The 25112-nt window shown below is 40.6% G+C and overlaps 1 protein-coding gene across 15 annotated transcripts in view; it reads left to right on the top strand.

Annotated features, from left to right (window-relative positions):
• Adam22 (ADAM metallopeptidase domain 22) overlaps positions 1–20576 on the top strand; it is a 217931-nt gene extending 197355 nt beyond the window's left edge. For 2 of the 15 annotated variants that reach the window (XM_076566281.1, XM_016005650.3), the window contains 6 exons: positions 5144–5244; positions 5558–5624; positions 7809–7919; positions 9946–10032; positions 15315–15438; positions 20238–20576. In XM_076566281.1, the coding sequence (XP_076422396.1) occupies positions 5144–5244; positions 5558–5624; positions 7809–7919; positions 9946–10032; positions 15315–15438; positions 20238–20258 (511 nt within the window). In that variant the 3' untranslated portion in view covers positions 20259–20576. Of the gene's footprint in view, positions 1–2759; positions 2868–5143; positions 5245–5557; positions 5625–5794; positions 5942–7808; positions 7920–9945; positions 11279–15314; positions 15439–20237 lie in introns of those variants that run through there. The other 13 variants (XM_076566282.1, XM_016005652.3, XM_076566284.1 and 10 more) reach the window with 11 other exon arrangements.
• The last annotated feature ends 4536 nt before the right edge of the window (positions 20577–25112 follow it).

Genomic DNA, 25112 nt, shown 5'->3' with positions numbered 1-25112 from the left:
ACAGTCTCTCCCTCACCTCCCCCTTCCTTTCTCTCTCATCTCCTTTATCCATTTATTTTCTTTTTTTGTGGACTCCCCACATTTTCTTTCCCAAACCTTTTTTGGTTTCTTTTTTCTTTTTTGCATTCTTCATATTTCAGTTATATTCATGCATCTGTCAACATGACTTGGTATAACTTGCACAATATTTCTCAAAACAAGAGAGCAACAATTCCTATAAGAGACAGCCCAGTCACTAACTATGGATTAGGGAATATTTCCTCCATATTGAGGTTATGACCTTTTACCCCCCATTTTCTAATTTTGAGTATGGATTGATGAGATAAATACCACTGCTCAATAGATACTTTTAAGGAAGGTCAGATTTCTCTCATTATCAGACCAATTATTTATCTAAAGGCTTTGAGGTTAGTGCAACCAGCAACCCCCCTCCCAAAAAAGCAAGAAACAGAAAAAAACCTTTATTGATGTTTACATTTATAGGGCTCAATACTAGCTGACTTACACTTATGAACACATTGTTATCTGAAGTAGAATAAAAATCAGTCAATAAGCTTGTAAATTATAGATGTGGGAAAATAAATTATTGTTTGCATAGTCTACCCAAAATCATTAAGTGATAGGTGTTGATCCTTGTGTTAGCAAATAGAAATTCCTTAAATAATGTTATTTAATAAGGTACATCAGTTCAACAAAGAGGTTGTGTATAGAGAAAAAAGTGACATCTTGTAACTAATGTAGGAAAGGTTGATTTTTGAGGAAAAATAATTCAGTCACAAAGCATTTTTTCTTTTGCTAATTATTTATACCAACATGTGTATCTAAAATACTTGTATATAATGCAATAAAAATGAAGACAATTTCCCATTTGAAAACTTACCACTTTGTCAGTCTAAATAATTACTTTTAGGATCCAAACTGGAGAAACATAAAAACACTAAAATTTTAAGTCAAAAGCCATAAAAACAGTTAACAATTGGATAAAAGAAGGTCAATTAAAATTTTTAAGGAGCTCATCTAGTTGGCTTTCTATGGTTTTTCATAGCAAATGATGGAATTTTATTGATCGCAGGAACCTGGGATTCTTTCTCCTCTCTAAAGCAGGAAGTAGTAGTCTGCTAAAATATAATAGATACATAAGAAATAGAAAGATCAATTTTGGGACAGTGAAGGAAGGATGTTCAGTATCACTCTTAAGAACACTGTAAGGAAACTCATAATTTATTGCTGGCATTTACCATGTAAGGAGAGTTACTCCATTCCTTATGGGATTTTGAGGAGACTGCTAAGAAGTAATATCTATGTTCTGGAGGCTTTTACAGTAAAGTTAGGTAAGAATCGAGAAGTATCCCAGAACTCTATTAAACTGAAACTTTTCAAACTCCAGGATTGATTCCTTCACTTTGGTGGAACCTCTGCCAGTCAAGGGTGGAGCTAGTTTTAGAAACTAATGTAGTGAGATTTTTTTTTCCTTTAATTAGTGTATGGAAAACTAGAGTTTCATGAAAATTAAAATTAAAGTACATGCCTTATTTATACCCACTGAACAATCTTTTTCTGATTTGTACTGTAGGAGCTGTCCAAATAATTTAGGAGAGGATGTTCAGTCAGAAACAACTAAGCATTTTAAACAGTGATAATAGGAATCAAAATAATCAAGGGGACATCTGCAAAGGGTTTCTGAGAGCTAAAACAGTATCTGCAAACCATCAAGGCCATTAACGGAAACTGAACTGAAAGGGACTTAGGGAGCAGATGCATTTGTTGGAGATTTAGTGATGTATACTTGTTTGAAGTTCTTAGCCCATCTCTAGCTTTGACACCTCCACCTATAGCATGAGTGAACTAGTCGTGGTTTGGATGCATTTGGCTGTTTGAGGCCACACATTGAAGTCTGCATTGGCTGTGGGCAGAGTTGTCTGGGGGTACTGAGCGTTTCTTCCAGTTCCTTTTGGAGAAGTAGTTAGACTGTGGCTGTCTTAGCTCATTCAGAATGAGCCAAGTGGCTTTGGTCCTGCAAGGGTTAAGCAGGCGCTCCTGTCTTGCGCCCCCTCCTGCTGTGGTGGAGATAGGAAGTGTCACTACCATCTGTCATAGATGCTTTTCCATAGTCTCCCAAGAAACCTGGCTACTTTTCAACTCTTTCTTCCTTTGCTAAGTCACATTCCTTTACATGTTCTACTGTCTGATACAGAATTACTGTTTTGATTCAAATTTGAATCTTCTAAATTTCCTTTAAATAATGGAGCTGCAAACTGAACACCATTCTAGTAAGGTTTTATTTGGCTTTAATTGTAAAATAACTGAAAGCAATCAAATCTTTTAAAACTAAGTCAAGGGAATATTTATCATATATTTTAAATCATGAATAATTTATTCACTAGATTTGAAAAAAAGCCTGCCTTATTTGAGCAAGGAATGTCTAAACACACCTTCAACATCAATTTTTAAAGGAAAAAGTTATTGTAGTTAACACCTCCAGGTAGGGTGATGTTGCACTGAAAATAATTCATCTTTCCATATTTCTCCTGAAAGCAAGGCTTTATTCATCCAGCCTGCCAAGACTTCATGATTGCATTTCTGACCTCTGCAGCTAGAAGGAGTTGAACTTGTCGCATTTATTAATAATCTCATATGTTATAGATTTGATCATGTAGACCATTATCCCTACCTCTCTTTTTCCTGAAATAATATTTGTATATGTCTGTGTTCATGTGTGTGTCCTGTTTTCTGACTCTGAAATGTTTATTATGCCTTAGACAGTTACCGCAGGGAGATTATGTAAAAAAGCCTGGAGATGGTGACTCTTTTTATAGCGACATTCCTCCTGGAGTCAGCACAAACTCAGCATCTAGTTCTAAGAAGAGGTCTGCTTTTCTGTCGCATTTTCAGATTTCCACCTGTTCCATCACACATTATTCCATTAGTCAGAACATTTCATTATTTTGCAGCAGGTTTGGTTACTTCTTCCTTCTTTCTTGAATGTTAAAATAGTATCCCTTGTTCTTTGATTACTCCACTTCAAAATGTCATATGCTCGGAACCACTTTCTATAAAATCAGGCAACAAAATTGAAACAAAATGCAACAACTCTGAATCTGTGTAGAAACCCCCGGGTTTTTCCTGTCATGTTACACATGACTTAAGCAAAACGTAGTATTTGAAAATATTTTTACATGGTGGGCTTTATGTCATGCTTGGTAGTCAAAGAAAAGGGTACTGTCATGCTTCAATAAAGGCAATTAAGATAAATTGGTAATATAAATGCTGCATTGAATAGTCTTTAATTTTGTATATTTCAAAGCTAAGCTTGCTGTGAAAAAAAGATTGCTTCTCTGTGAATTGTATAGTTTAATATTATGATTTTTTTTCTGGAATGGTTATTTGTAGACTTTATAACTGTGATCTTAATTGAAAAATTAAGTATAGGTAGGATTACTATATTATTTATGTCTCAAACTCTAATGACATATTCTTGTTCTAGCATCTTAAGATGTATGACACCTTTTTCAAAGTCAGTTGACAGTAAATGACTAGAAGAACTAAATAGGATGTTTCACAGAACCTACCTAACATTAAAGGCAACTAAAATACCCTTGGAGAAAACAATCTTTAAAGTTCCCATTGAGGTGTAAGGGATGGAGAAAGAGTTTCAGTTGATCCACTCATAACTCTGGGTACACTTGTTACTTGTAGACTGAAGGAACTAGTTTATTGAGAGGGAACACAGTCTCTTCTGATAGTCTAGATGATCCGTAAAACAACCTGCCTTGGTGCTCAGTCCCTGCAGGCATTGAATAGGAATACACAACAGTTAGTCACTGGGAACTTTCTTAAACACATTTCTTAGCTAACAGAACTCAAAACAAAAGTAGTGCTGGTTTTGAGCCTAGTAGTACATGATATAGCATACACTTCATAGAGTATAAAAGTTACTCTTTTAATTTATTATGGAGGACCTGTTGGCTAAGAGAGGGTGACTGGGGATCTACTAGCATGCTCTGATATAAATATTTGTTTGGTCAAATATGGAATTTTAAATTAAATAGCAGTAAAAGTGGAGAAATCAGTGAGTTCTAGGAACATTCACTGGCCTTTCATACAAAATACGAATGACTTTGTCAGTAGAAAATGATGTTGAAGAAGTTCCAACATAGGAAAGTAATATGTATTAATTGTGCCAAGTTCTGTTTGCTTTCAGTTGGGAGATTTCTTTTCAAGTTGATATTATCAGTAATTAACCAGAGTGATTCAAAGGACAGTGACTTAAGCAGAGTGCCTGCCATTTCTACAGTTCCTAATAAGGAGCTTTATAATGTGCAGGACTAATCCCCAGGTTTTGGGAAGTTGTACAATAGGTTCTGATCAGTCAAAAGCATATCAAATTATTAGGCTCCAGATCAGGTTTGTCACATTCTTTTCATTCTGAAATTTAATTTTATGGTGTAAGGTAGGTGTATTACTTTTGATTCTTATACCTAGTTCATTTAGTAATAGTAGGATACAAATAGCAGAAGGGCTCAATGGTACATGGGCTTTGTGAGAGATATCTCCATGAAAAAGAACTGATTCAGTTCAGTTATTGGACAGTTAACTGACATGCATTATATTCATTGGAGGCATATTTGTGTAGAAAAATACCAATTTTCAGATAATAATTTTATTAATTGGGTATTACTTTCATAAAGTTAACCAGGTTCAGTTGGGCAAATTTTATATAATCTCTTAAAAGTCCATGTTCTCATAATATTTGAATGGAAATCATTGCTTTACAATTAAGAAACATCTATGGTGGGACCCCATTATAGCCCTGCTGCTGGGGTTATATGACTGTAATACTTGCTGAATTTGCTCTGTGGTTGCTGTGTTCTGGAGAATGTAAATTGGCTTTCTATTTCTGCTACTTTTCTATTTATGACTATTGTAATGGGGTTCCATTGTATTTGACTTTTCTTAAATTGAATGTTGTGTAATTCTGCCTTCTTCATGAAGACTTTCATGTTTTCTTCATTCTTTCATTTCAGATTTTTTTTATTGATTTGTTTTATTTAATGTACAGTAATGCTTACAAATTTTGCTTAGTGATTCCAAAATATTTATTTGGTTATATTTTTGAACAATATGTAAATACTTCTACTTTCAGGTCAAATGGACTCTCTCATTCCTGGAGTGAAAGGATTCCAGACACCAAACATATTTCAGACATCTGTGAAAATGGGAGACCTAGAAGTAACTCCTGGCAAGGTAGTGAAGAGTGTTCAGAGTCTAAGAGCTGTCTTCTGGGTCCCTCTATGGATGTATTCTTCCCTATGAGCAAAGAGGTTTAGAATGAGACACCAGCTGTTGGTTTTTGTTGTTCTTTGAAGTTTCCTTGATGGGAAATTGTGGCTTTAGTAGCTAAGTAGGTAGGAAACATTGGAAGGTCATGCAGTTGCACAGAGGCCCACATTTGGAGGCAATGCTGGTAATAAATTACACCCATTACAAGCACCATGTAATTATGCATAAAGCAATTATTTATCCATATGAAAATTTATCTGTAAATGCTCTTTTTCAGGTAACCTGGGAGGCAACAAAAAGAAAATCAGAGGCAAAAGATTTAGACCTCGATCTAATTCAACTGAGTAAGTTGTACATTTAATGGGAAAGGCATTTGAAGGTCATGTGCTATTAGTGATGACTGTTAATTAAGCAGATAGTCAATGAGTCACCTACCATGCCTCAGGACTTGGTTTTGTCTGTTTAATTCTCTTTGCCCTATGAAAATTAACCTTGGCTTTTCTCTTTTACATAGGCATCTCCGCAACTGTGCCCATACCAATATTCACTGATAGTGGGGGTCTCACCCTTGCTGCGGGCTTTTTCCTCCAGTCTCCTGCCATTGTGGTGTTTTGGTTTTCTTTGAAGGGAATTATGATAGCTTTCTTTTCTTCTCATCACTGGGGTCCAACCATTTCAAAGGGTCACCCTTCCTCTCCCCTGGAAGCACTAGGGAGAATCCTTACTGTGTTAGAGCATGCCAGTGCTCACAGTCCAACGCCACCACTCTGAGGTCTCCATGACTGCTATCTAAGCATTCTCTCAGACTAATGGAAAGGGCTTCCCTTTGAAGTTTTCCTCATGAGGACGTTTAAAAGGCCATTTACCTAAACTCGCTCTTTATCTGAATCATTGTCACTAATGCCACCTTAACTGTTTTAAATGATAGTCAGATTTTAAAGTGGGGTTGAAAGTTACATTTAAAGTCCTTTATAATGAAGTAAGCATCATGCAATTTTTGGTGGTGTTTCTTTCTTCACTTAAGAAAGTGCAAGCAAAGCATTGCCTCCACAAACCCTTATCCCCCTTCACAGGGTAAAGCGCACACCCTTAGTATTCTTCCCAACTGACCTTGCCACTAGAAGTGATTATAATTACCCTTGCCATTTCCAAGACCCCTGAAAGTTTCTGCTCGTGTCTCACTCTACCAGTAGCTGTTCTCAGGATCTCGGTGTTACTTAAAAAGTCTGAGTAGCAGGTGTTTGTTAACTGCTTGTTAGAAACTTACATTAGCTTCTCCATCATATACCCTGCCTTTTTCAGTCTAGGAGTAATAACATTGCCCTGAAATTTGGACCTTCCACCTGAATGGTATTGTCTTGTAAGTGGCTTATCAACATTTATTAGAGGATACTTTTATCTTAGAGATAATAGCAATTTCAAGTGATACCATTGCATGGTCCAGAATGGCATCATAGCCCTCCATCATGAGTAACTAATCTACTAGAGTTTATCTTCTGCATTCCCAAAGTGCTTGGGTGCTTTAGGGCTCACTGCAGATAAACTCTTCCTGGAATGTTATTTGGTTTGTTTTGCATGAGGCCACCTGGTAAGAGGACTCCTCAGCTTATCCTGGTTGCTCATAAGATTATAGCTACAATTGTGAAATGTTCTTTGGAACTTCCTTTGTGGACTGTTTAATATTTCTATGACTAGACTTTCACAGCTCCTAAGGAGAAAAAAAACTTCAGCAGTATATTAAAACAATGGGATCAGGACCCAGAGAACATTTGATATTCACTAATAATCATATAATATTTTCTAGGGCAGTCATTTATTTTTAAAATGTATAAAACTCTACTCATATCACATGATAAAATTACATTGTGGATAGCCTTTAAGAAATCTTGCCTGTGATATAATTAAGTTCTAATATTTAATGTGACAGTATAATAGAAGTTTCTCAGTCAAGAAGAAAGGTTCCCTCAGACTTTCCAGAGTTTTCTAAATTTGGCTGCATGATTCATGTTAATTAGTTGGAGCCACATTTGTGAAGCCGACCATCCATGCTCAGAAACTTTCTTGTATGGGAACTGTCTATACACACATGCATACACATTTATATACTTCTGAAAATATGAATTTCTGATATATATCCTATCAAGAATTATGTTAGCAACTTTTTATACTTTCTCTATATAAGTCATACCATTTGGTTATAATGTAATACTGCCTTTCATGTGACCATGCCAGGAGGAGAATGGCCACAGGAAGCATATCCTTTTTTTTCATAATAAGAACTTTTTCAGGTCTGTTATTTCATCATCCCCCTTTAGAACCACATTATCCCAAAGGATGATGAAAAATTGGGGCCCGGATTAAAACATGCAGCACCAATGCATGCTCCGTAAATTAAAAAACAAAACACTAACTGTCCTTGTTGGTTATATTGTTTTCCCACTCAAAGATTTTGCATCTTCCTTGTTGTTGTTCACGCTATAAAAATTTTTTTTGGCTTAGACTTTGTATTATATATTGTGTTTTTACAGGAGGGAGCCCCAAGCTCCCGAGCCTGGGTACTCCCTCGCCCAGACAATCCCATCCCAAGCCATAAGCCCAGGGGGCTCTGACAGCCCCCAGACAGGGAGTCTGGATCACAGGTCAGTCTCCTCTTGCCCCCTCACTCTGGGCTGCCACTTAATCTCCCTGAAAGTCCCTTCCTTGGCTGAGAGCAGGGTCATTTGATCTTTGACTGAGCCCTGTATCTGCTCAGTGGTGCTCCTGACCCGGTCAGCAGCAGCTGATTTTCCTCTGGCTTTCCGTCCTGGAGAACATGAAGAGGTTCTCCTATCCTGTCCAATGCATTTTTTTTTTTTTTGCATGTTGCACTAACAAGCTGCGCTAAGTCAAGCCACACAGGCAGGTTTATTGTAGTCTCCTAAAGGCCCATCACTCTCGCCACCATGCCAGGTCCCCAGAGCTCTCCAGCGCAGAACTGAAACAGAGGCAAAGGCCCATCCCGTGCAAGTCCAACTATGTGTTTGGAACTTTTGTGGATCAGCCACAGCACCTGTCCTTTGAGTTTCCAAGACTGTCAGTGAAAGGAACAAAGGTCTCCCCCAGGAAGTGGCTTCCTGCCTGTGGGAAACTGAGTTTGCTGTGTGGCAGTGTTTCTCCCGATGACAGCTGCATGAGCTTTTCCTGTAGTTGTTCTGAGGCCGTTCACTTCATCAGCGGCTGCACTTGCTCTTGGACTTTTTCTTTCTGTTCCAAGTCCCACTGGAAATGTTCACGCAGATTTTGATTGGCTATCTCTGTGAAGAGTGCAAGTTGGCAATGGTTGTGGCTAAAGGCAAAACTAATGTGAGTTCTTCCTGAACTGGGAGACGGATCTTAGCAAAAATGGTCGTATAAGCATAAAAACCAATGGAACCCTTCTTTCAGGGTGGAATCATAATATTTATTTTGCAGAGTGCCTTCTTAATGGCTCAAAATGAGGGAAAGAGCTGTGGAGAAATAATCTGGTTTTTAAGTATAACTGGAAATATAGTAGTTTTGGTTTAAATATATTTATAAATAACTCAAAGACTACATATGGAGGAAAGAAACAAGTCTTAACTAAAAATTAATATGTTTTATAATTTCACCAGATTTGTTTCCAAATCTTATATAAACTGGATCTTCGTTAACTACAGTACCATGGAGCTCCTTTTTAGATGAGCACTATTCTTCCAATTCTTCCAATGCTGAAATTGTTAGATTAATGTTGTTTTATAAGAGCAAATCCCAAGGGGATGTGTTTTTGCTGGGCCCCACAATAAAAATCAAAGAAGCTCCATGGAAAGCCACAGCTGTACCTCCAGTTCTCCTGCCTTTGAGACTGCACGACCATCCCAATGGTGCCACTGCCAGACCCGCCAGGAAGATGCTGGCATTAGGCTCTGGCAGCCATTCTTTTGGAAAGCAACTTCTGAAGGCTGTTTCCTAAAGCTCTCAGGGACATTTTAGTCTGGAGTGACACAGAGGAGGAGGGAGCGGGGCTTCAGTGAAATCACCAAACCAAGGTCGTGGAGGCCTACTCGAGCTGTAGTGAATGTGCTGGGGGGCTCCAGGATTGGGGTGCAGAACTCTGTCTGCTCCTTACAGAAGCCAAGTGGAGAGCACTTCAAGTTGACTCCTTAGACGCTCAGAGAGAGTAAAACAGTGTTGTGTAAAAAGCATTTCTAGCCCATAAAGAGAGCTTGGCTCCTTTAAATTGTCTTGAGGTTTTATGTGCCTAAATACCAGATTGGAATTGCAGCCACTCTGAATATTTTCAAAAAGCACCAATATTATTTGAAAACCAAGGAGCCAATTGAGAAGTGGCTTGGGAAAAAAAAAAAGCTGCTTTTGAAGTGGGTTCATGAGACTTCTGATCAAAAGAGAGTTTCTGACTGACAGTGAGGAGCCACTGGAAGAGGCTTTCCTAGAAACGTAATACATTGTAGAATGCCTTGTGCCTTGTAGCTGAGATTATTTCCACGCCATTCTGTAGACTGCCTCACAGTCGCCCAGTGTCCATCCTGGTTTATTTGCCATAGTCACTTGCATTTGGAGGGTGAAAACATCATGGCTAAGCTTGTGCTGTGTATTTTCAGATTGTCTATCTTGTTCTGCTTTCTTTGTTCCTTCCATTGCTCCCTGCAGGTATTTAAACCCATGGTTCAAAAGAGCCTGTAATGTAGCTAAATGGGTAGAAGATGTGAATAAAAACACTGAAGGACCGTACCTTAGGTACTTTATAAATTAATTTATCCTCCTTTCACACTCTCCCGGCACATACACGTACTGTAGTGTGACTGCCTCGCTCTCCCTTGTATCTCCTAATACAAGTTCCTGTAGGTGCAAAGGGGCTCGTTCATTTTCTGCCTTTTGATGTGATTGGGCTTCCTGAGCGAGTCGAGTTCTTTTCTCAATGTTTCAAATGAAGCCATTTGAAAGGGTTACCATTTAGTGCATGTCCCTGTCACCTCTTTGAGCTTTTCAGTAGCTTCCTCTTCATTTTATGCTGTGTAGTGTTCTATGGGCATGAAACATACCCTCCACTAATAAAGAAGCACTATTAACCTCAACAATTTAATTTCCATAATCTAGAAGTTTCATAATATATTTTTCCTGCTTATTATCTAAGAGTGCATAGTACATAGAAAAACATGCCAAGAAACTGAACTGGAATTTTATTTCAAGCAGAAACAATGATTTGATGGAACTGGGAAACAGTGAGATATTATTATGGTAGCACGCAGTGAGCTTAGTTTTCTTTGTCCCGTAGAACCCTCTGCTAGCACTGGGGCTATGCTGAGAAGAGTATTCTATAAATTTTTAACAAGGCAGTAGAGGACTTCCATGTTTCAAAAGCAGGAAGCAGATAGAAAACACTCGACTAGCAGTGAGAACGTCTACATTCTAAAAGCTATCCATTTCCCCAGTTCCCTGAAGCGCGTATTACAAATCAGAGAAAGTCTCCTATGCCTCCGGATGTCAGCTCCCCACTCTTTATAATGTAAATGTCCACTTCATGTCTGACTACTTTGTGGAAAGCTAATGCAAAGAGGAAATAGAGACTCAGTCACTGCCTCTTTTGAGCACAGTTTGAGTTTTCATGCTCCTTATTGCCATAACTTGGGTCAGCACTGAACGGATATGAAACTATGCCACGCATATTTAACTCTCAGCACCCATATAAGGTGGACTTTCTCTTCCAGTGTACCATTCAGTTTAGTTGTATATAGTTTGAGAAAATGATTAGACCTACCTGCATTTTAATTTGATCCATAACTTTTGCATATACCCCAAAGGAAAGCATAACCCCTGCCTGCTCACGAAATATATCCTGCTTTTACAGCCCATGCTCCTCTCCTTCCCTGCCCTCTGCCCCCCCAACACTTCCCCACACTGAACCGCATTTACACACACACCCACATTCAAACAATCCCACCTTCACCTGTAGCTCCCAAGATGGCCAGCATCAAGGAGACAGGTAAGATGCTTTGGATGTTATTTGGAGTCTTGGCTCACCTGCAGTCCTATTTTTTTTTCTTTCTCTTTATCAGGCTTTTGGGCAGATTGTAACTTGTACCATCCATGGATCCAAAATAGGATGAGTTTGGTCCTACATAAGTTAGGACCTTTATTTCTAAATTGACAGCATTTATATAGTAGTAATTTATGAAATGGTACCCCGGAAGAGTCTATGCACCTCCCCTGGGTGAGCTGAGAAGTTGATGTAACTCAAGAGAGTCCCCAATTTTTAAAATCAGTTCCCTACCCCCAAGTCTGCCCAGAAGCTGCCTGACTGAGCACCATTTGGATGGGCAAATGCTTCAGCACCCCTGGTTGCACGAGCCAAGCTATGAGGGAAATTCGAGAGGGTTCCTTTATCTCATCTTTTAATCAGAGATGCTGGTACCTACAGCACAGAGTCACATTAGGAATTAATTACAAAAAAAAAAAATCTACATTTTCATTTAAATGGTAAAGTTTGTGGATGGTTGTGATTTCACTGTCCTTTTTGATTAATAAAAGTTGTGCTGTTAAGACTTGGAGATCAACTCTGGATTTCAGTGGCAGTGGGGAATAATGAAGATAAGCCCCAGCTCTGAGCACCATGATTCTGACACAGCAGAGAGCATTCTGTCTACTCTTCATCCAAACCAACCCTCGCAGAGGCCTAAGTGTGTTCACAGCTAGGCTGGACTTCACCAACCCTATATTGAGCTCCCTTGACAGAACCCACAGATGAGGACACAGGTCACCTTCTTAAACACCCATGTGGAGTTGTGACATTCTTACCAACATGTAGTGGAGAATTAGTGACTGCAGCAAACTGGTTTGCCAATGAAAATGTAGTATCCCAGAGCTACAAGGACATACTGCAAAACCCGCAGGCGGGCTTCCGCTGTGCTCCCATATGACAGTGATTGCCCTAACTCTGTTTCCAGTGTATTCAGGCCACTGGAAAAGTGCAGGTGAAATCACAGAAAATCATTGCCACCCTCAGTGGTGACCTCTGCCTTTCACGTTCCCAGAAAGTGTCCATGCTCTTGGGTGCTATCCAATTGATCACTCATTTCATCAGCATTTTCTAAAAGTCCGTTTCCATGATCTATGGAAACCACATTGACTCTGCAAGAGAATTATAGGAACTAAGGGTGTCAAAGGCCTAGTCTATTTCTCACTCACAAGAGGTAGGCATTCTTGGCTCCTTTCTGTGGATGGAGAAAATTGGGGTGCAAAGAGTTACCCAAAGTAGCACATCTCATGAATGTCAGGAGCAGAACTAGAACTTGATGCGCTGACTCACAAATCTGTTCCCTCTTATTTCTCAGTGATTGCTGTAAGATGCTAGAGGGTATGAAGCTTACACCCTGACCCAGGACACTTCAATCCTTCTGGAGCAGATTACTGTAAAATTAGCATGTGAACCCAAGCAAATAAGGAGTGGCTCTGTGTCCTCCTCCTCATTTTGCAGGCCTGCCTTTAAAAAGAAGCCCTGTTAGTCTGCTACAGTCCCAAGGTGCATCACAGTCCCCTGGTAGACAAACACACCTTCATTACCTAATTCTGTGGTGCCCCCGCTGTCGTTATTATGGTTCTTAAAAATGTCATGAGGATAAATGGCTAATATTTATCCAGAAATTCATGTTGCTTTGTAAGTGAATGAGGTTGGCTGACACTTGGCCAAATGGAAGCCAGATTAGAATTGAAGGCCTTCCTCCAGCAATTGTGACAGATCGTCAGTTTATTTTCCCAAAACTAACTGACCCTGCCTTGTTCTCTCCCTTCGTTTTCATCTCTGCTCTGGGCTTTTCCATCCACCCACCAGAATCTGTTTCCTGTCTTTCCACCACTAAAAATGTCTGGCTTGGTTTCTCTTCTTCCCTTCAGGGTCCAAAGTATAAATTCCCCCAAAGTTCTGCTGTGAGAAGTCATGCAGAGCCATTTTTGTGGGGTTCTGAAGAACACTTCCAGCTTTGTTTTGTTTTAACTCACTATTGTTTGTGCCCATGTGAAGATACCTCACAGCAAGGCTGAGTGCTCAGCCCCCTCGCATTGGAATGGTTTTGAATGTACAGTGTTGGTCATTTGAGCCCATGGCCAAGCTAAGGCCGATGTGGCTATGACATCATAAGCCAACAGCGTATGCTATGGACACACACACACACACACACACACACACACACACACACACACACACACACACGCTGCAGTAAACAAAAATGAGAATTTAGCTTCCATGACCTTAGAGTAAATAAGATTTGGTTGTATATCTTACTACCTTTCCTAAACGTGGATTCTTTTAAATCTCATAAAGATTTGGCTAAAAAGTTGAATCAGGTTCATTTTTAGAAGCATCTACATGCAAGTTTTACACTCATTTTATATATATTGAGTCTGTTTCCTAACAATCATGGTCCTATTTGTTTTTAATTTATTTAAAAAAACATTTAATTTTAAATTTAAATTTATGTGTCAGGGGCTCTTTGGTAGCACACTGTCTGTGCTATATGAGTTCCATCCTCAGAACCCACATAAAAAAAAGGTTAGGGATGGTGCCCTGTATTTGTAATATCAGGTCTGGGGAGATAGGCACAGTCCAATCCCTGGTGTTTCATGGCCAGGCAACCTAGCTTAACCCTAGGCCTATGAGACATAGTCTCAAAAGATAAGGTAGATTGTGTCTGAAGAGCAATACCAGAGGTTGACCTCTGCCCTATATACACAGCATACACTATGCACATGTACTTGTATACACATGCACATCTTCACACACACATACACACACACACACACTCACACACACACACACACACACACACACACACACGATGTAGCAGTGTGTTGCTCTTGTAGAACTGAAGAGAAATTGAAATACTATTACTCTTAGCTACTTCCACCTCTCCAGTATGGCGAGCATCAGCATAAGAGAAGCCTAGTAGCTTCCTGGCTGCCTTCCAGCAGTTCCTGGTAGGGAGCCACCCTGAGTGAGGAATTTTAAAAAACAGAAGGAGCATTAGGAGTTAAGGTTTAAAAGTGAGTGGGGCCACTCCTGATTTTTAAAATCAATTAAGAATGTTTATCTAGATCTCAGAGTATATAAGAAAAAGCATCTTCAAATGTTAGGTTGAATTCAGGATCTTAGAAAAGCCGTGGGAGCCTCGCCCTGTCCGATGTCTGATGGCTGGCTGCAGTACCAAACCGACCAGTCGCAGTGGAGGAGGACTTGAGTTACCATGTCACGGCATAACCAGTTCAGTGGTCTCCCATCCACTCTCACAGACAAACGAGGGGCACACAGGCCTCTCCTAGCATGCTCAGCACAGTCACAGGTATCGCAGTTGTGGTAGGAACATCAGACCACTTCAGTGTAAGACTGCTGCTTCCAGAAATGCTGAGTCAGGGAGGAAGCAGACCGTTTTTTGTATGTTCTCATCAGACTTTGTTTGGCTGGAACTCTGCACTCCTTACCGCTTGCATGTTTACTAATTTGATATTAAAAGCCTTGTATTTTCCTTTGTTCTTCACAACTAACACACGGGCCTCTGAATGCATGAGTTTTGTGTAGAGTATGACTTAGCAACCAGTGAATATATCCGTGGTTTATGCTATAAGATTTTATTTGAGATTATTGTACTTAGAGAAGCATTTTAAGGGGTAAAATAAAGTAGAATGTCAATATGCTGTTTACTTAATTTACTGTAATGAGCTCTTAGAATATTTTCCCCTTTTCCATGTTACCTTTTTATTGTAAATGAAATTTCATTATTGGCTTTGTAGTTTAAGAGAATGATCTGAGTAGTACCAGTTAGACATTCCATCGCTGTTGTCAATTAGGAAGTCAAAATCACAGCATTCCATTTCACAATGACAGTTATCTCCCCAGTAGTTAAAGCTTTGCTGTAGACACTTAGTGAAAGTAGATGTCAGGGGGCTTGCTCTGAATCTGCTTTTTAGATATTTGAAAAGTGACACCAGGCATGACATGATATTTATTTCTTATATTCTCGGCATCTCAGGACCCTGTCTCCTGCCAAGTCTCCTTCTTCATCAACTGGCTCTATTGCCTCCAGCAGAAAATACCCGTATCCGATGCCTCCACTTCCTGACGAGGAGAAGACAGTGAACCGGCAGAGTGCCAGGGTACACAGAAATTCCCATATGCTTTATACTTGGTTGTTATTGATCCTGAGTGCTGGAATCACAGGCATGCACCATTATGCCTGGTTAATATATATATTAACATATATATTAACATATATATACATATACATATTTATGTATGTATTTTAAACAAGGTTTCTCAGTATAGCCTTGGCTGTTTTGGAACTCACTCGGTAGACCAGGCTGGTCTCAGACCCAGAAAGCCACCTGCCTGTGCTTCCCAAGTGCTGAGATTAAAGGCATGTGTCACCACACCTGGCCTATTACTATATTCTTATGTCTTTATTTTTCATTATTGTTTTACTCAACTCTGGGTTTGAAAAAAAGGATGTATTTTTCTTTATGAGACTCTGAAAAATCTTTTTTAATACCCCTGCCTTGGCATTCTAGAGACTAAGTGAATTAGTTCTCTCTCTATGTCCAGTCTGATTGCTCAGGCCTCTCGTTGGCTTTTTACAATTTAATAGGAATAACAGGAACGTATGACAGAAAACCACATTAGTGTCTTGGTACCAAGGGTAGAATTTATATGCAAGGAAAAATATTTGAAGAAACCTGTCATATTGAAAGAATACTACAAAGGGTATTGTAAAATTTAACAGAATTTTCTATTTTTTTTAAATCAACTTAGTTTTGTGGTAAGGAGGATTTAATCCCAGTACCTTGCTACCTTGATAGAAAAAAAATGTTCTAATTCTGAGCTGTACTTATGGCCTCCAAAAATCCAAAAATTGAACAAGGTTTATATTTATTGTTTTTAATTATGTGAACATGTGTGTGAAGATATGTGCATATGAGTATAGGTCCTATGGAGGCCAGAAGAGGGCATCACTGGATCTCCTGGAGCTGGATTTGCAGCCAGTTGTGAGCTGCCTCCCATGGGACACTCTTAGCCACTGAGCCACCTTTCCTGGCCCCAGAAAGCCAAATTCAAAAACAAATATGGAGATACTCATTTTTATGATAAAAACATAATTTACCAGGAACTCTATTTAAGCATTAAATCCCTCTTACATCTTAGTTATTATACCCTGCTGCACACCATTCCCCCAGTGCATTCATTCTGTGAAGTTTGGTAGAAAGTAGAATTTGGAAAGTCAGACCAGCCCTCAGAGGTTTCAGTGAAACTCAGAACCCGAAAGAGTAATCACTGATGTCCAGACCTCTCATGGCCTGTTATGTCAAAAGATGAAGCTTTTGCAGCCTCCACAGATTTATCCAGCACAGGGTCCTGAGAATTTTTAGTATCTGAAGGTGTCTTAGAGCCTCACAGATCCTGAATCAAAATTATGGGGCTCAAGGTAATGTTGGTCATTTATACTTTGGCTTGACCAACCCAGGGTCAGTAAAATAACAACAACAACAAAAAAAACCCACCATCATCAAACAAACAAAAACACCAAAAAAAAAAAAATACAGCCATCACAAAGTCTATACAAATAAGAAATGACATTTTGTTCATTCATTGTGAAAACTCCCTCAGCATCTCAATGCTGGAAGTGATATAAGATGAAATTGAAGAAATAACTCATGTAAATGGACTTTTCTTTTTGGGCTACCAGCTCACAAAAAAAAAATGACATGGAGACTTATTAATTATGAAAGCTCAGTCTTAACTTAGGCTTGTTTCTAACCAGCTCTTATAACTTAAATTAACCCACATTTTTTAATCTACATTCTTCCACATGCTCATTACCTTATCTCCATCATTCCCTGGTCATTCCATGTCTGGCTGGCAACTCCACCTTCTTCCCAGAGCTCTCTCTCCAGAAGTCCCGCCTATACCTTCTGCCTAGCTATTGGCCGTTTAGCTTTTTTATTAAGCCAATCACAGTGACACATCTTCACACAGTGGAAAGGAATATTCTACAACAAACTCAGATTCCCAGAGCTCAAATTTTCAGGCTTTGTTGATAGACGTCCAGCTGTTTGTGATGTGCTGTGTGATAAACAAGGTGCTGTTGTTCTTCCTTCCTCGGAGCTGTAAGTCTAGCACTTCATGTCTTCTCTACGGAAATTGTCTACATCATTGTTTTGCTCCATCAAGCTGGGGGTGTTCTCTCAGCTGTCACCATGGCATAGTGTAGACTATTAGAGATGTTAACACATGAGAACTCATGAAAATGACAGTTCCCCAGGAGAAATGGGTGTTCCATGCTCTTCCCAAGGGCTGAGCAGTGTGAAGTCAAGGACTCTACTGCTGTGACAGCGGTATGGAAGGTCTGACTTGGTCTAGGTCATGTGGGACAGCCCTGTACCGTGTAGAGGAATCCTGCTGAGTAGGTGTCTCAGCTGGCTTGGTGAGTTGTGGAAAACTTCATCAGCAAGCCTGATGCTAAAGCCACACAGGTGTGGGCAATTGTGCCTATTGCTACTGATGATGAAATAGTTGTCTTTTATTTGTTTCTCCCGGGGATAATCATGACTTTTAGTTTTCTTCAATATTTTTATTTTGTTTTGTCTTTCCCTGCAAGCTCATTATGGCCACAGTTCTGTCTGTCTACCATCCCAGACCACCATCTAAGCATTCCTATTTTCTTTGCCTGGGACACCCTATAGCACACTGATTACTTCCTCTCCACTTAAAAGGATTCTTAGGTTTGAGACAAGTGCCCATTGGGTTCCAAATAATAACAAAGGTGTCTTTTTAAAAAACACGTAAGACTTTTATTTTTTCATTTTCTGTGTATGAGTGCTTTGCCTGCATGCATGTGTGTGCATCATGTGTATTCCTGGTACCTCCAGAGGTTAGAAGAATGTGTTGGGCCCGCTAGAACTGGAGTTATAGACAGCTGTGAGTGGGTGCTGGGAATCGAACCTGAGTCCTCTGGAGGGAAAAAGCAGCCAGTGTTCTTAACCACTAGCCCATCTCTCCAGCTCCAGTGTAGATCTGTTTAATAGTAAAGATACATAAACCTGGCCAGGGTAGGGAGCTCAGGTGGCTTTTCCGTGCCTGTGGAGTATGTGACAATTTCTGTTAGAACAAGAATTCCAGGAAGGTTTGGGCGAGCATGTTAAAGTAACCTACCTAGAAAGACATACTTAACTAACTACGGTGCCATGTTGACTAAAGCCCTTGACAGGTAGAAGGAGGTCAGGAGACTAAGGCAAGCCTCAGATACATAGTGAGTTTGAAGCCAACCTGGGCTACATGACACTCTGTCTCACAAAACAAAACAGCAAAGAAATACTAATCATGTTGTCTCCTTTTCATTCCCCCAAATTTACATGCCGTGAAATAGCTCATATATCCTGTTAAAACGGAATTTGGATGGAAGTTAAATATAAGCTGAGCCACTCTAATCATACTTTCTTTGTTCTTATATAAAATATATATGAGTCCTATAGACTGGCAATATATCTCATTGGCAGACTTTTAAAAATTAAGCCCCTTCTCTGGTGAATTGAGATGCCTGTCTGAGTGGACAAAAGTTGTTTGCAGTCCATGACGGCAATTACTGCACAAAGCAGATCTGGCCAGACGCACTATGAAGAATTGATAGCAGAAGCAAAGAAGAGGGAGGGGTGGGGAGGCATGCATCCTTCCACTCTGACGTGTCAGCTCCGAGGGAACAGCCTTATAGGAGTCAGTGATAGGAAAGCTCATGGCCTGATCATGGGCCCACAGTGATGCTTATGGGGATGGTGTTTGTACCGATGGAGCCAAACGTTGTAGCCTTGCCTGTGCATGGGAACTGTCTGTAAAGCTCCAAAATATTTTGAAGCTAAACCCCACCAGTGAGATTTTTATTTAATTGTCGTGGCTTTTGAAACTTTCGCATATCAGGCCTGAGGAAATGGCTCAGCTGGGGATGTTTGCTGTGCAAGCATGATGACCTTAGTTCAAGTCTCCAGTGCTCACGTAAAAGGCCAGGTGTGGTGGTGAATACCTGTAATCCCGGTGCTGAGGAGGCAGAGGCAGAGGCGGGGGAAGTCTGGAGCTTGCTGGCCAGCTAGACTTGCCAAACCCATGAGCCCCAAGTTCAGAGACTCCATCTCAAAAAATGAAGCGGAGAATCATGTACAAAGACACGACATTGGCCTCTCAGCTCCACATGCACAGGCATGCATATGCGTGTGCACCCCCCATATGTGCACACACATGAACATGTACACACACACACACACACACACACACACACACACACACACACACACACGTTTCTGCAGATAGGTTTGCAAAGCTGTGATTGAGAATCGCTATTCTAGCTGGCAGTATACTGGAGAAAATAAAGGAAATAGGCAGCTTAAAAACAATATTTTAAAATTCTCTAATCTGAGAGACATGATGTTTATTCAAGATTTTAAGAAACATGAAATGAGGATGTGGGAGGTTTTTCATTTTTTTATCAAAAGGCAGCAATGGTTGATATTGGAGCTGGGAGATGGCTTAGTGAGCAAGGGATTTGCTGTGGAGGCATGCAGACCTGAGTTTGATGTATGTGCCTACAGAGCCAGCACTGGGGGGCCAGAGACAGGTGAAATCCAGGAGTTCCCTGGCCGGTGAGATGCCCTGTCTCAAGGAAATGAGATGGGGAGTACTAGAGGTGGGGACCCAAAGCCCTCGTCTGGCCTCCTGCCGTTACATGGGCACACACACTCACATGGTCCACCACACACACACAAGAAATGCTAAAAGTGTGTGTGTTTCTTTTATCCCTTTATTAGCCAAGAGCACGCACCACAGCTACTTACGTTTGGTTAGAATCCTTTCTCATAGCTCGGAATGTCTGCTTTCTTCCATCGCTGTGTATGATTTGGCTTTCCTCTGTTTGCAGCTATGGGAGACGTCCATTTAAGAACAACTGTTTACATGTGCCACATCGAAACTGTTTACTTCAACTTTTATAGAAACCCAGCCACCCAGAATCACTGCAACTCTCTCTGCTCTTCAGACAATTTGAAGGCCCTCTGAGACACCAGAGGCAAGGAAGCCACGGGTCATACCTGGATGCCATTTTCTTTTTGTCATTGGCTTAAGGTTTAACCAAACGGTAAAAAGAACTACTGGAATGTTACACTACAACACGGAACCATTTATGGTCTGCTATTGGTATGTTCATGGATAATCTGCATGACAGATATATGTAGAATATCAATAAAATTAACTCACATGACCCAAATGTAGCAGGTTTTCCTGAGGGACAGAAGTGGATTCAGAACTGGGCATTCTGAAACACATCCTCATTGCAAACAGTAATGCCATATGCATGAAGCTTCTGTTTATTGTTTTCCATATACAAGGAAACAACATCCCATAATAGAGACTAGCATGCAGGGCTAAGGCATATAGGACTTCTCTGCAGGTAGCAGGACGGTACAGCTGTAAGAGGCCAATACCCATATGCTAACTTTAAACATGTATTTTTATTTTTTTTTACTTTTCATATTTATATTAGCATACAAGGACAACTGTACATATGTAAACATTTTTAAAATATAAAAAGTAACACATAAGTGTATTTTGCCAAATGCCTAAAAACAGTCAGTCACAATTCTGTCATTGTCCTTCATCCTGCGGTCTTCAGAGTGTAAATGGATGATGTTGTAAATATAGTGGTCAATGCTGTAAAAGTATCTTTCTGTAACTGTGATTTCCCTTTAAAGTGTGTACAATCTGGAGGAGGTTTTATTGAGTAAGAGATCAAAATGCTCATGCAAACATCTGGCCTCTGCATCTTGCTGAAGGTGGAATCTAGATGTGTGCTCGTCATGCGGCCTCAGGACACACTAGAGCGGACAGGCTCTCTGGGAATCTGCCAGCCTGTCTATTCACATCTAGGACAGACACATGGTTCCTGTCACAGTAGCCACTCAGTACCAGGGCACATCAGCTGATCCTACCTGGAGGCCGGGGAGTGCCCTCCCCTCCAGAAAGTGTCTTGCTGAGATTGGTCGGATTCACCAAAGACACAGATCAATGAGTGGGTAGCTTCACCTGGCCAATACCTGAGCCCTTTCTGGCCTGAAATTTGGGTTCCTCAACAGAAGCCTTTCAGCCATTCTTATCTGTGAAAGGAGTGACCTGTTTTCACAACTTTAAAGCATTTATCATCACTGGGATGTAAGTGCCAGCAGGTCATTCTGGCTGACTTTGAACAAGATGGCGGATAGAAGACTCAGCAGAGCATAAAAGATGAAGAGAATCTAAGGCTACACAGAGGCAGTGACTGCAGAGGGAGCCATTAGCCTGCAGGGGAAGGAGCTGGGGGTTTTGAGCCCTATACATTTTGATCTATTAAAAATGAGTATTCTTTGTGAAATCTTGTCATTTAAAATGAAAAAATTAAAAGCTGTTCTAATGCAATTTTATCACTCAAAAAGAAAGCCGCTCTAGTGAGATGTGAAATTGAGAAGCTCAATCATATGGTCTGCTGTGGAATATACTTCTCCCCCTGCTTCCCACCTTTCCTTGTTGTTTTATGTGAGGAATGGAATCATCAGACAAGACCTCAAAAATGTACTCTGCATTTGATTTCTTCCACAAGTGTCCAGGGACACCATTTGTTTCATCTCTGTGTAGAATTGTCTTAAGTGCCCAAACTGAAGGGCCAGATTAGACGGCAGTGGCCAACTCAGTTTACGTTTTCTGTAATGGTCCACTCTTCTGAAACACTTTGAAGATGTTAGAAAACCAATTTAATAAGGCAAAATTATACAGTGAAAACAGCGTTTATTGTGACAGGAAAGGATAGTTTGCTGATGACTCCATAAAACAGTCTCAGACAAAGGCATGGATGAGTTGAGCAATGTCTCCACATAGCTTAAGGCAATGACGGAAGGACAGACAGGCAACAGATGGAATGAAGTGACTTTTGAACAAGATCACTTTAAATGTGCACTGAATGTTTTCTGGTATTGAGTATATAAAAGGCTAATGTAATATAAGGTTTATTTTGACTACAAGAAAAGAGTTTATAGCTTTGGATGAAAGGTGCCTCATGTAAATATGCTTTGTAGTTATAGATAGCTATGTAAGCCCTGAATTCACAAGTGGCTAGCTATTGAACTGGTTAGCTGTCTCCCTGCCTGCCTTTCCTCATCCATTATTTTTACCTGACGTTATTACTGAAAATTAAAATCATTATCACGTGCCTTTTGAGAGAGATGGTGACTCTTGCTTATAATCATCCACATATGAAACTGGATGAAAATATTTTGCTTAACTTGCAGTGATTTTAGAAATATAATAGCTGTAATGTTCTAGTCTGAGTATCTTATCTCCCATGTTTAAGCATTCTTGGAATTGTTTTGGGGATTAACAGACTTTAGTGTTGATGGTTGGTTTCAAGACATATGTATCAGCAGACTCACCAATATTGGCGTTACAGAACATTCCATCTAACTTAGTGTGACTTCATTCGCTGAGGTAGACAGAGCAGACTCAAGGGATCGATTAAAGCACAGTGATTACTTTTTTTTTAATGCCTATTTTGAAGAGGAACTTTGAAGCTCCATAGTGGTTTCAGTCATGCAATTAATATTCATACTTCCCAGTCTACTGTGGTATCATCACTATGCAGAGAAGGGCAGTAATGTGGCCATGGATGCCCTTTCTCTTTCTAATACTCTCGGCATCATAGGACTGCAGATAGCCCAAATGCCTGAGATGTTCCATTCAGCAGGTCATTTCCATCCCCATGTAAAGGAATGTTTAAGTCTTTCCCCTGTGTGACCAGGGGAGGCCGGCAGTAAGAGAGAATCCTTAAGGAACAGACCAGCCAGACTAACTCTTCCCAGCCACTCTTCTTAGATGGGAAACCCTCCTCCAGAGTCAGCAAGATAGAGAATGACCCCAGTCACGTGCAGTCTGCAGAGAGGAAGAGATGGGTGCTGCTTAGATGGAGTGACATGGCGATTCTGCGAGGCTGAATGTGAACAAAGCCACACCCCCAGCCCCTCACTTAGATGCTCAATGAGGAATAACCCATCTGTAGGGTTTTTTTTTTTTTAACAGAAACGCAGCCCGGGATTGAGATGCCTCCGGAGCAGTGTGACCCGAGCGCTTTATTTCATTGTACAGTGTCTTTTCCTTGTTTTACATGGCTTTTAAAATAGTGTTTGCACAGAAGGTCAGTCCAGCATAGAATTTAGGTATGCAAGATTGATGGTGTGTCGAAAAGAAGCCACAGAGATGATACAATTAAATATTCTCTGCCTTCCCGCAATGTGGGTGGGAGGCTGCTGTGTGTTCTGGGACAGACCCACATCTTCTGCTCATCCACCTGCACAGCTGTATGACTTCATCCTGTCTGTTGGCCTACCCTATGCCTTCTGTAGCGACTTTACCTGTTGCCCTTTGCGATTTTTTTTTTTTAATGATTACCTTTAAGCCAGGGAAAGTATGTTATTTCCACTTTCTTCTCTCAGGATTTCAGAGTTGTTTGTTCCTTTATCCATTTCACCCTGTGATTTTCTATTGTCCTTAAATTGACCCACTACTTTAGATCGGCCCTTGTTTTTCCGATATAATGAATCCCTATTTGAAGGTAAGGCTATCTTTACCTTATGTAAATGTAAAGGGAAAGAAGGCTGTTTGTCAGTTTGCAGTCTATAGGAAGAGATTTGACGAAGTTTGGAACTGAAGGGAATAAGGAGAAGACTGTCTTCTGCCCCGCCAGACGGCACCACGGTCACCTGCGCCCAGCACCTCCTCCCCTCAAATGCAGAGTCAAGACGAATGTGGCATTCTTAGCCTACCAGCTTTTCTGCTGCCATGTCTGTGGAAGAGGGCTGAATTTGGGGCTTGAGTGCTGGCTTTCCTACTCTGATTTCAGATGCAGGGTGTCTTCTCTGGGTACCAGTCGACAGTCGTGAAAATTGGCCGAGGCAGCAGCCCATCTGTCTGTGCGAGCAGCATGCTGATAGAATGTCCCCGCTGGTCACTGTGGCACTCGCTGTCAGTGTATGCTCTGTGGGGCAGGCACTTTCAGCTCTGAGAGTTTTCCTACCACCCCTGCAGGTGCAAAACAAAGTTGCCCCCAGACTTGGAAAGCAGGAGGTAGTATTTCCATTCTCATTTTGGTCATAGTTTGGTCAGTCCTCAACAGGGAGCAGCTAAAGTCAGTAAGCAAAAAATCAAACCTTAAAAGACCAGTGTCCTTCATATCCATGGCCTTAGGAAATAGTATCATTACTATGGGATTTGATGGCTGCTTTTAGAGCCTTCCTGCTCCAAACTAGCACCCCATTCAGTGTCTGTGCAGAACTTTTCCTCTTGATTGGAAATGTCCCCCAGCACGCAGGCTAGTGCCTTCTTCAGCTAAAAACGGAAATTGGGAGAACCACAGGAATACGGACTAGGGGAGGTTATCTTTAATTTCCTTTTCACATGCTAGTTTGATTGTGCACCCTAGAAAGTCACTAAGAAATAGGTCTCAGGGTATAAATCTCAGGAAGGGAATAAGCAACAGTTTTGAGAGATCCTGGCTCATTTAGTCCCAGCGTAGGACCACAGTGTACATCCATGTGAAGCATGCAGAACTCAAGATGGCCACTGGCCATGCTGGAGGGAAGTGCTGGGCGCCGACAGCAGTTAGGTGCTTTGCAGTTTCCTGGAATATTAGTTTTCTGTGTCTCTCACTGTCCAGTGCCGCGTCCCTGTTGCGCTCTTCACTGACCTGTATCCTATAGGGTGGGGCTTCGGAAATGGT

Source organism: Peromyscus maniculatus, chromosome 3 (genome assembly GCF_049852395.1).
Source record: "Peromyscus maniculatus bairdii isolate BWxNUB_F1_BW_parent chromosome 3, HU_Pman_BW_mat_3.1, whole genome shotgun sequence".
Classification (NCBI taxonomy): Eukaryota; Metazoa; Chordata; class Mammalia; order Rodentia; family Cricetidae; genus Peromyscus; species Peromyscus maniculatus.
This window is presented reverse-complemented; position numbering and strand designations above follow the sequence as displayed.